We start from the raw sequence: 12,132 nt of genomic DNA, 5'->3' as shown, positions 1-12,132 counted from the left end.
GGATATCTGTAGCATGATATATATTTATATATATATACTGCATGTACTGTGCTGTCCAACACTCCTAGTCTTCTGGCAGTTTCAGCTTTTTGCGGCAGGGTAGGACTAATGACAACTACTCGGGACAACAGCCCAAATCAAATTATCACCTATGCAACCGTCAAACATAGGAGCATGCAAGTATATTCATGCATGCTAAGCGAATTCCCAGATAGCTCAACTATTTTGGGACCGTTGTTCGATCATAGGTACGATCGGTCGGATCAATTGTAGTATGTATATGCGAAACTTCGATGCTGAGCCAATCTTTATTAAAATCGACCCATTGCCGACAGACCCTGGAAAGAAAACTCTGTGGTTCACCAAGAGACGTCATCAGTTTAATTGGCTACGTGTATGTTATAACTGTGCGCGATGAGTATTCCTACTTCTATACTTCTATCTAGAGTTTTAATGATGTTGAACCTCCCAAAAGCTTTGCACAACTTTAGCGTAAAGCTGTGCATTGGACGCTAGTCGTTAAAGCAGGACGAAATGCGTGTACAGGAGCCAACACCCGCATACTGTACCTTTCGGCGCGCCAAATACACGTGTACTTATTGGCCAGCCAGTGCAGTATGTGTTGGCCAAGACTTTCGACAGAGACAGAAGGTATGCTCTAAAACATTGGTATCTCTTAAGAAATGGATATATCGGGCCTATCATTCCAGGGTTTATGCTAATGCGTGACCGAATCCTTCAGGCCTGAGCGGCATCTTAAAGTTATAATTATTATTGCTAACGACCGGGAAGGCCCAAGGGTCGAGTCACGTGGCGCGTGCCGAGTCTACCTCAGCACAGGAGATACTATCAGAGCACACCAGTCCGATTAGACGAGTGAGCACAGCGAAGTGTTGAGGCAGCAAGCAGGTCCTGTACAGTAATGGAAAGAAAATAATATCGTAAACATGGTTTATTATTTAGCCCAGTTTAGTAGGTAGAAGTAGAAGAAGTTTAGATTTCGGAAATGCACGCATATATCATAATACACCCAAATGTAACTTAAAACAAGAAACGTCGAGCGAGTTTCTACACACAGTATTTCTCAGGGTAAGTAAACTATGTATACTGGAAGATGGGGATTTCGGCTGTTCACGTGGCAGTATGTAGTAAGCAGCGTTTTACTTCAAGTGCCCGTGGAAGGCCCACTAATCCATAGATAGCAACGGTGAGCGACCAGCCAACTACGAAAGCTTGGGGATAAGCAATTCATTTCACACATAAAGTTGACCTTGAATGAAGATCTATTGTGTATGAGTGTTCGTGACAGTATGGCAATGTACAGTACCTCTCAGGGGAGAATGGTGTAGCCGTGAGCCATGATAGATTGTGGTACTGGTTCCCTATGCAGTCCATCAAGGCGATAGTCGTAGACTTGCCATCTTTTAATCTGCGAAAAGTGCGAGAGAGTGGTGGGGGTTGTTGAGTTGATGTATTGAAACCAGCGATATATGAGGAAAAACTGAACAGAAGGGTATTGTCAAATCCAATACCCAGCAGCAGCGTCAAGAGACGCGGGTCGTATAGATGGGCGCAATGTCAGATCGAATGAATTGCCGATGGTCATGCATACGTAGGTGCAACAACTACATACCCAGGCGCTATTAACAATTCCTTTGGCTGGGAATGACACGCGTGCATGAACGTATCAACCCATGTCGACGAATGCATGCCTGCGTATACGAATGAAAGACGCCTACAAACAGCCGTATAAAACTCATACAAAATAGAGAGAAGGTCAGAGACATTCATACATACGCTAACACATTGGTACTGTCATGCGTACATTTGTCGACTTCGTGATATACATGGAAGTGCACAGGCACACGCGCTCACGTACACCAGAAAAATATTATCTCCGAGTTTGTGTCTAGATGTTCAGACGGATACAATTATACAGCTACATATTTACACGGTTACAAAAACGTGCAACTGACTTAACGTAAATCATCGTCACAGGTTCATAGAAAATAGATGTATTGAGGTGCCCAGCTTTATATCAACTATGCTGGTTCTAGCCGTGAGCAACACATACATTGGGTGATTGAGATCCGCATCCATGGCTTCTGTCTCTTCACTCAAGACTTCTTTCAGCATCCGATAGGTTGGATCCGAGGAGCGACCATGCGAGAGAATTGATCCGTGTACAACCAAGCCCAGCTGCATTCGAGAATTTGTCGCATATTAAATTGACGTTAATATCTAACATCGGAGCTGTGTTATGGACTGGCTAAACCTAGAACTCAAACGCATTCGAAATCAAGAAAATCAGAACTCAGCAGGACAGAAGCGATATCGCACAAATAGACGCACGTCGCAAACATAAACATAATTCCTCACAAGACTGACCTTGAGCGAAAAGGGCAACTCAGTGTTCACATCATACGCTGCAAAGGCAGGCGAGGCCGCCAAACCCTTCGCACGAGCACTGCCGCCCGCATTCGCAAATACGGTGCACAGGAACGATGTCGATAGAGGCTGAGCAAAGTCCCCCGCCAGCTCATTGGAGAGTATGGGCCGGTCGAACGAGAGCGTGTGTGTGCGTGAGAGATAGGTGGTGGACGGTCGATCAGCGCCCTGCGATTGAGTTATATGACGAGAATGAGGCCACATAAGGCGTACTGCGGATGTACTGCAGCATACGGATAGTCTCGAGAGGTTGTCAAAAAGGCGCGGCTGGAGTTCAAACGACCAGCTATTTATTGTCTGACAAGACGAATGAACGACGCATTTGTGCAGAAACTTAATATGCATGCATACTACACTATATCCACAGCACAAACGTCGGATGTAGCATCACGAACCGAACCCATAAACTCTCCACGCACCGCATGTCGTAACTATACATACGGTCGTTTACAAACATTTCCACGTGCATTAGATGTAAAGAAGGTGCGATAGAACTCTTCGTACCTCGCTGCCGTGGGCCGGACCTGTGGCACCGGTCGGCGTAGTGGGCCTTCGTTTTTTGTGAGGCATTTTAGGGAATCCCTTCTTCTCCCGTAGTTCGTCAGTGCCGGTGCTTAAGTCCGCAGCACCGCTAGGATCACCTTGAGAATGAGCTGCTCAAATTGGCAGAACGTGTTTTAGAAAATGACTACAACTGATATTTGGAGGCCGTAGCCATTCCACATTCAGTGAGGCACGATATCAAAGCGCTAATATCAGATGAAACACATCACTAGTCAATTCCTGCGTCGGAAGCACTCGACTGAGAGAGATCAGGTATACAATTGAGTAAAGTCGATGATCCTTACCTGCACCAAAAATCTGCAGATTCGCTTCTGGACTGAGAGAAACAACAGAGCACGACACTATGGTAGGCCTCTGCAGGGCCAAACCAGTGACTGAGCAAACGTTGCAGCCATCCATCATGGACTGGTTGATGGCACGCAGCCCCGCGGCTGTGCACACATCCTTCCAAACTAGTAAGAGAGGTAGTAGAGATAGAAGATTTCAGTGAATCGGGTCAAACCCAATGAACAAGTCTGCCTAGTAAGGACAGAGTCAACAGTAGGATTTTTTTTGGAGTGCACGATGATAGAGTTTGGACATATAGTAAAGCATATAAGACATCTAATATATTGATTGCATGTGTGATGTAGAAAGCAGTAGGCACATATCTGATTGCCCGTATCCTGATACATATAACGTAACACAGTACTCGTGATGACCCAGCCAAGGTCAGACTGAAGCGAACGGATCAATTAGCACTACAAACAAGCAGATTCACGAAACACAAAGAGTTGGCGGTAGCACAGTATTGCATGCAAATCACCACCAGTGTAAACGACCAGGTGATGAACAACGACTATAAACATACTTGCGGACTCTCCGGTTGAGAGCAATCCCAGTTTGCCAATGATTATCCTCCAAGGCATCGAGGTCCTGCGCACGAGTCCTATCGCATAGTGTGCTAGTAGCATGGCTATCGTTTGCCCCTTTGCCTCATCACTACTGGGAATGTCTCCGCTGGGGTTGCCCGCCCCTGAGTCTGAATTAACTCCCGAGTTTGCGCTTGTATCTGTGTTGGTGTTGGTGTTGGCACTTGTGGCCGAGTGCGTGTTCGCATGCGCATCTGATCCGAGGTAGAATGTCTTCATCTCCAACAGTTCCCCTACCGAATCGGTCCAGACACTTACTAGCCACGGCCCACTCACAGCATACGCACAATGCAACATTCGAGACACGATCTCCTGCAAGGAGCGATAAGCGACAGGCGGTATTCCGAAAGGAGGATTGCAATGATTAGAACCATTGCACAGAAAAGAAAGGTACCAGGCTAGTAAAAGATACAACAGGCTAACCTGAAACCCGAAAATGTGCAATATAGCGACTCGGTCAATTACAAGGAGCAGGTATCATCAGGCGGACTCATTCATGGGCCTGCCTATTGGGACCCACGATCAGTATCCAACTCACAACCTGATAACGAGTATTGCTACGGCATAAAAGACACTCAATAGTATCAACAAGCATACAGGTGACTAAAGCATAGTGCGCGGATACAGTTACCTCAGCAGCTAGCATCTCATTGTCAGCACTAAATTTGACCCTTTGAGGGGTGTCGTCTAACCTATACGCGGGTGTGTAGAGGTAGTACGGGTCCTGCGCGGAGTCGAAGGAAGCAGAATAAATGAGTAAAATGACAACGACAAAATAAACAAAAAATGTAACAATGGAAGTGAGTACTTGGTATAACGATTGCGCCATATCTTGACATGCAAAGCGGACATTCGAAGCAAGCGGTATTCTTCTGCTATTTGACGCCTGAAATCTACATGAGACCAGTTCATTGTCTATGTGTGCGTGGAATGTAGGTTCCTATTATACCCCGCATCCTCCAATAACCCGAATTGTTTCCCAATCTGTCCACAATGAAACAAAGTAGTCAGCTCGCTAAAAGGGCAGAAAATATTTTAAAAATGACCTGAAGTGCAAGACCAAAAATTCAATTGCTACTTACAATTATCATAGGGTTGTTGTCATTGTCGAATATGGGTTTCCGCGCGTACATCATCGACCTGCACTTATTATATACGTTTAAGGCATGACGTTTCGAGAGGCCGATAGCGTTACTCAGTCCAGCGTAACCACCCGATCCCGGCGTCACCAAATCTTCAACTTGAATAACCTGAAAAGCCAAGATGAGATATCAATGAGCACAACAGAACACACACACTTGTATATATCTAGAAGACGGTTAATTCCGAGCATGAGTCAATCAATCGTCTGTGCTTCGATAAATACCTGCATCGTCACCAAGTGGCGAGCCGTTCTAGGCAAGTGTCCCAGTAGATGTGTGAAACATGCGCTGATATCCGCACACGCAGTGTCTTGCGCGAACGTGTTGACGAAGTAGACAACATAATGCGATTTGTTGTCATAGAATTGACAGGGATCATCGTAGGACTTGGGAACTACCAATACGCTCAACATGGCCGCCAGAAAAGTGCTGCAGAAGGCAAGTATGAAAAATCAGAACTTTGTGACAACAATTCAGCATTATAGGTAGAGTGATAAACTTGAAATAAGTATCGCAATAAAGTCCACTGACAGCCGGCCGTGCAGAGCTTCTGCTAAATTTTGAATACGTGGAAGGTTTGGGAAAATACTTGAACACGAAGAAACGCAAATATATTAGCTGCAGAGGTATCTGCTATGGGCTATTAAATTAGACAACATACCAGGCGTTGAAATAGGCGCACATTCCATCACTAGCTCTCACACTCGCTGGTGCCAATGGATCCTCCTTGGTATCCGGACCGCTCGCCATCCCCACCTTATATATACAGTTATCAAATAAAGTCGATACCTCTTGCTGATTGACCGCAAACGGAACGTGCGAGCCTAGCCGTAACATACGAAACGAGGCCGAAACATTCTGCAAAAACGCGCTACACCGAGTCATGAGGTATGGGTTGTCAGGACACAGCGCGATGTACCGTATAGTTTTCTGTGAGTTGAGTGGCTCCAACGACAGCCTGTCCCAGTGCTGCAGCGCCATCGGTGAGGTGGATATAACGTCATCGTCCAACCTACACACCACATCGGGCACTCGCAATGTTCGCGTATACTCGCTTGGTGACGAATCCTCATTGGTGCTGTTCTTGTGGGGATCTGAGTATGTGTGGGCGTTATGTGCACTAGGGGGCATCACATCGTCTCGCCACACACGGGTGAGACGCGGTGCCACGGCTATGCTGGTAGTATTTTCTGCGGGAGCCTCCAAGGCACTCAGACCTCGTATGGACATTGGTCCGCTGACCGTGAAAGGTATGCTCATTCGTGTGGAAGTGTCTGAATTCTGCGCAGGCGAAACAACATTCGATTCTCCAAGCTCCGCGGAGTTGGCAGTACCACCCGCGTCACCTCCCCTGCGCGAGACTGCAGAGCTGGTGATATCATCTTCCTGCATTGTCCCACTAGATGTTGCCATGAGCGACCCTGTCCTATTGCTGGGTTCGAAGGACTCGCCACCAGCGCTGACGGTCAATTGCAGAGACGCTCTGATAGACATGATTATCTCAGAAACCACCCCTGGGAGCAAGCTCAAGGCTCCCGACAGACGCGCCTTATTCCGAGTGCACAGCGCACTACTTACAGCGGCATTGCTAGCACTGCACTGTATGGCGTCAAAGCTTGTATATTCTTTAGTCCACGATAAAGACGTCAGCGCGCCCTCGGTTTGTGACGATGATTGTGTCTGTGTCGTTGCAGCCGCGATATCAGTACCATTACTAACGGTAACAGTCTTGGGATCGACACCATTGATTTGTGTATCAGATAGCACGCGTGAGATATTCTTAGTCAGATTTACACCCGCTGAGATCGGCAGCAAATGAGCCGCAGTGTTTGTGGCCAATCCGTTTGAATGGCTTTCGGGTATGGGTGCCACGGTCACGCTCTTCGGAGCGGAATGTAGTTGGAACAGCACACTGGGTAGGCACCCAGTAGTGGCAGCTAGAGAACGCCGCCAGAGTTTCTGTGCAGTATTGAAGACAGCGGTGCTTGCGGATGAGAAAGGAAGTCACAAACAAGCAGCGATGTGGCGAGACCTGGTCATCTCATTCACGGTAGGTCATGGATAGACTTCGACTGCAAACAAGAGCGTGTTCAACAACCAAAGGTATTGTGAAAACTGTGAAAACTCGACAAACCTACCTGCCAAAAGCAATTCTGATGCATATTCTCGTCGGGCGGGGTTGAGCTGCTGCTTCGCCGCCTGTCCGATGCACCTAGCCTGCTGTCAACAACTACGACATCGTCACTGGGACTGTCGCTGAACCCGCTGTCGGGAGGGTTGTCCATGTTGGCTTCTGAGCAGGCGCTGGGCGTGGTGTACTGGTTGGGGTACATGCGAGCAAAGCTTTCAATGGGCAGTTCCGTGTACCGGTCTGCCAAGTGGAACGCAATGGCATCGGTCTCCACTTCGCCCCAGTTGTAGAAGGCCTCCAGGGCTATGACCTCCAAGCCCTGCAACCGCATGCACACCATACACGCGGCGCACTCACTCGCATGCTTCTCACAGTCAGGCGCGCAGGCTTCGCCGCTTTGTAGCACATTCTCGAGAAATGAGGGTTCTGTTGCGAGCACACTTTTCGTGGGGGTTCTAGATATACGCGAACGCTTCCGCGCTGAGTCGTGTTTGCTGCTACCGTGTGCTGGGTCGGTCCTACGCTGAGGCGTGACGGGGGTTGACCGACTGCTACTATCAATGCTTGTTAGAGTGTTGCTGTGTTTAGTGTCGTACGCACACTCATTTTCATGATTGGGATTGATATCCAAATCCACAGAGAGCAGTGCCTTGATAAATTTAGACTCGACCTCAGGTATGCGAGTGCGCTTGTATGTGAGTATAGACCCTTTGCGTTCTACCCCGCCACTATGTGCCCTGAGTGTTATATACAGGAAAAGACGTAAAGAAAAATAAGCATCTGCTTTTAAAAACAGCATTCCAAGTTGACAAGAATAGTCCATAAATATAAGAACTAGGCGATGGTAGCCAAAAAATCCGATTGCACAACGCACACGAACTGGGAAGGTCATACGCAAAAGACTCGGGGAGTAAGGGAAAAACGGAGGACTTCTTCTGCAAGGAAACAGGGGTACACAAACCCGATCATTTCAGCGTACGAGCAGTCTACAGAAACACTCTTGTCATACCCGTCGCTACCCTCCGCTGCAGCGTCGTCAGCCTCTAAATCGAACAGAGGCGATGGACCCCCGAAGCCAGCTGATGAACACTCCACGCCGCAATTGTTCAGCGATGTCGCAGATATCAGCAGATTCGCCAATACACTATCCACGGTCACCAACTGCGCGTCACAACTACCGCCAACGTCTTCTGTTGCCGTCTTGCCCCCGTTTTTGGCCGGAGATGTTGCCACGCTAGCCGCCCTGGTCGTTCCCGATGTGTTTGTGATACTAATATTGCTTGCGTCCCGTTTAAAAGTTATGGGCTGGCTCAGTGGCCCCCCTTTCGTAGAAGTGAGGTCCCCCTCGCTGTCGCTAGACGATTCGCTAGACGAGCTTGAGCTTGATGCGTGTCTCTTAAGGCCATCTTTAAATGTATATGGGCGGGGTTTAGTACTCTTTAGCCACGCTATACTCTCCCGTCGCGGGTCTTGTCGTAGGATAGCGGGCACAGTGCACTTCATCTTCAGCGGACAGTATCCTCGTGTTGTAAATGTGCTTAACTTTGGCAACGGCTCCTTAATGTAACGAGGGCGGTGCCTCAGCTGACTTTGTACTACAGGTGTCAACCCCTGCACAACTCCATACGCTAGATTGATAGTACTCGGAGGATCAATCGCACCTGAACAAGCATATTTACTCACTACACCGGTACAAGCCACGCCCTGGCCCGAATAGTATTTCTTATTCCTATTCCTGAGCCTCGAGCTGTGCTTGATCAACATACTCGTAACGCTCTTATTCATCTGCACCGTGAGGTTGATGCCCTCTTTTTCCGAACTTTTCTTCACAGGTACAGTTGCCAACGCTGCCTTTCCGGTGCTCAACAAAGGAGGCGCTCGATACGCCACATTCCGGGTTGGATTCCCAATAACACCCGATTTCCCACGGTCCAGCAGCTTACTAAAAAAAGGAAAGATACGATCGGCGGTCGCTGTAGTTGCAACACTAGTGCTAGGAGCGACATCGGGGTTGCTTGAAGTCGATGGCAACTTTTTCAAACTCTTAGTTCTTTTAGTCGTGACTTTAGCTTCACTCCCCGCTGGCCCGCTACCTTTAGCCGCCGCGGTGGTCTTAGTGCTTCCCGCTCCCTTCTCCCCTGGCGCGTCCGCTTTAGTTCCTGGGCCTGTGCTCTTCCGTACCTTGGGCGTGGGCTCGGTGAAGAAATCGAAGTCGTCCTCCGTCACCTCACTGAGATCCATAACACTGCCTGTCGAACTCTTTCGCGCCAGACTGCTTTTCTTCGACAGCTGGCCCTTTTTGCGGGGTCCACCGGCCTTAGCAGCCGCGGACGTCTTTGCCGCAGTGTTCGTAGCGGTCCCCACCGCGAGGGTTCCTGTGCTTGTAGTCCTACTACCTGAATCAAGAACGATCTCTTCTTCCGCTTCCCCTTTGATGGCTACTGGAGGGGCAAATACAGGATCTATTTTGACCTGAGCCCCTCTCCCTACACCTGGCATGCGGATTGCACCTAACGGACTCGCCACATTAACGAGGCTACCTGTATTCGCGTGAAGCAGTGATTGCGATGCATATGGCTGCGTGGACACGATTCCGGATTTAGAGTCCACGGAAACACCGCCTTTGACACCGGTGCTTGTGGCTAGGCTTGAATTTTTACCTTCCATCTTCACTTTCTTGGCTTGGGGCAGGTCTGCGCTGCTGCCCAATACCTCCTCTACAAGCTCATCAGCATCCAACACTCGTTTTTTGGCACTCGCGCCGCCGCCTGCACTACTTGCCCGAGACGTGTCCGTGTTGACCGACGACAGGATAGTCACATCATCCCACTCCTCCGTATCGACTTTGGTGGCAACTAGGCCCGTATCAGAATGCTCACCTGTTGCTGCTTCCTGCTCAGTGCATGCCGCCGTGGCGAGCGAGGAGATGGTGGTCATGGGCACACGCGTTGCGGAAGGCTTCGTCATGGCACCATCTGCAATGCTGTTCCTCGCTTCAACTGACCACAGCTCACACCCATCGTACCCCTCTCCCGCCGAATTGATAGACACTTGCCTTTCATCGTTCATACTATCTGTGGCAACCGTGTTGACCGTTCCATTGGGAACAGACAATAGTGCTGCGCTATTGTCCGTGAGTCGCATAGTGTCCACCAGCCGTTCACGCCAGGTGGCGCCTATAAGGACATTTGCAAGCAGCTTTTTGTCTTCAGTCGAGGACCGCATATGTATCGCTCTGTACACGCACACAGTCGGATACAGCATGCCCATTGTACTATCTTCCATAGTAACAGTGACAAAGGAAGGCATCTTCTCACAATCAAGCATGCCTCCTGTGTCCACATCAAATAGTGACGGGAAGAACACACTCCACGCCTTAGCAAGCATCTCGCGCTCACTCGTTGACACTGGAGGGCTGTGCATCAATTTCGCCGGCAATGCATATGGACACAATAGCACTGACGGTAACTCGCATGGAGCATCGCGTGTACTCGCCTGCAACGCCTGGTCCAGGTCTGTATTACCTATCGGCCGAAGAAGTCTCCGCTCCACCTTCACGTACATGCACACGGTCGAGCCGTACAGACAAAAGGTGAGGGACACGGCATTGTTACCCGTGAGTGGCACCCCTCCGTGGTCTCTAAACAAGAACCATTTACCGAGTCGCATAAAGCCCTGGCGGAACAAGACACGCTCGTGCAGATTGTGTAGTGCCCGGAACAACAACTCCAGTCGGCGTAGTGTGCTCGCTGAGACCCGTCCCGAACCTTTCCTGCACAGATCGCTGGTGTTATCACATAGAGTCTCGGGGTCTTCCGCGCCCGTTCCCCTGATTTTAAACACCCACAGCACCTTCACAGCCCGCTGATGCTCAGACCCTTTGTGTCTGTCACTTGCGCCTTCCGTATTCGGCTCCACGCCCTGGCCAGATTCTCTAACACTCTCAGCCTTTGATTGATCCGTTGGATGACCGCCAACTATCCCTTCATCGTTGTTATTGCTCGACGTGCTTTGTGGCTTGTGTCGGCTAGAGGGCGTGTTTGCCCGCGCAGAGGTTAAGCTCCGTTGCGAGTGCGTCGTGAACCCCCAAACACAGGGGATACCAGCATCCAGGAGAGAGAAGTAGTTGCGCAGTACGACATCATCGAACACTGTATGGAGTCAAGCATTGATCATAGATTGAATATTCTTCTTCTAGCTCGTTCGCGGTTATAGCACGGCTCTTATGGTACACATTGGGGCTCTACATCTCGTAAGCTGAGTAAATGCAGATTAACCAAACTATAAATTCATTAAAACATACGACAAAAATACAGGGAGTTGGACGTATCCAAGCACTACACGAGAAAGATATCTACAAAGACATTCGTCATAATGGCAGGGAGATAAATGTGTATAAATACTACAAAACAAAAACCAAAAAAACATACTGAACAATTCGGCACAATTCCAGAACGCCGAACATTTTAAGAAAAAACCCCGAGAGTCAAAATTCACTTACCGCTATTAAAGTTTGCGCTTTCACCTCCCACTTGGCCAGCTTCGGCCGATGCAGCATACGCTACCCATGTCACGTGTCCCAAATCGCACTAAGATAAAGTAATAAATCGGCTGTTAGCGTACATCGCTCTACCAGTGTTATTCATTGAAAAACATACTACAGATACCTGGACAGCTACGATATGAAGCAACAAGCATACATGTACCTTTAAAACTGCCAAACAGTGGAAGAACGACGATTTAGTTATGTCCATCGCATAGTTACAACTGAAGCAATCTATCATATGCAAGTGACACTCAATCACAGATACAGACGCTGGTTCTGCCAAGAGAACAATATGCTACATAAAAATAGATAAAAAATGTTTTTACATAAAAACTCATATAGAAAATGAGATACACAAATCAAATATATGAACATATATGCCTGTATACC

General features: G+C 48.5%; 1 protein-coding gene across 1 annotated transcript; it reads right to left on the bottom strand.

Moving 5' to 3' along the window:
* Positions 1-224: 224 nt before the first annotated feature.
* SARC_09836 (hypothetical protein) lies at positions 225-11,794 on the bottom strand. Its single transcript, XM_014296137.1, has 14 exons — positions 11,698-11,794; positions 8,206-11,347; positions 7,204-7,933; positions 5,727-7,024; positions 5,290-5,494; positions 5,006-5,173; positions 4,555-4,647; positions 3,863-4,235; positions 3,297-3,464; positions 2,953-3,101; positions 2,389-2,616; positions 2,075-2,199; positions 1,328-1,429; positions 225-912 (listed from the first exon to the last, which is right to left on the bottom strand). The coding sequence occupies exons 2-14, from the start codon at positions 10,863-10,865 to the stop codon at positions 807-809; spliced, it is 6,405 nt and encodes a 2,134-aa protein (XP_014151612.1). The 5' UTR covers positions 10,866-11,347; positions 11,698-11,794; the 3' UTR covers positions 225-806.
* Positions 11,795-12,132: the final 338 nt, after the last annotated feature.

This window comes from Sphaeroforma arctica (genome assembly GCF_001186125.1).
Source record: "Sphaeroforma arctica JP610 unplaced genomic scaffold supercont1.1058, whole genome shotgun sequence".
Classification (NCBI taxonomy): Eukaryota; class Ichthyosporea; order Ichthyophonida; genus Sphaeroforma; species Sphaeroforma arctica.
Note: the sequence above shows the minus strand (reverse complement) of the source record. Positions and strands in the feature narration are given on the sequence as shown.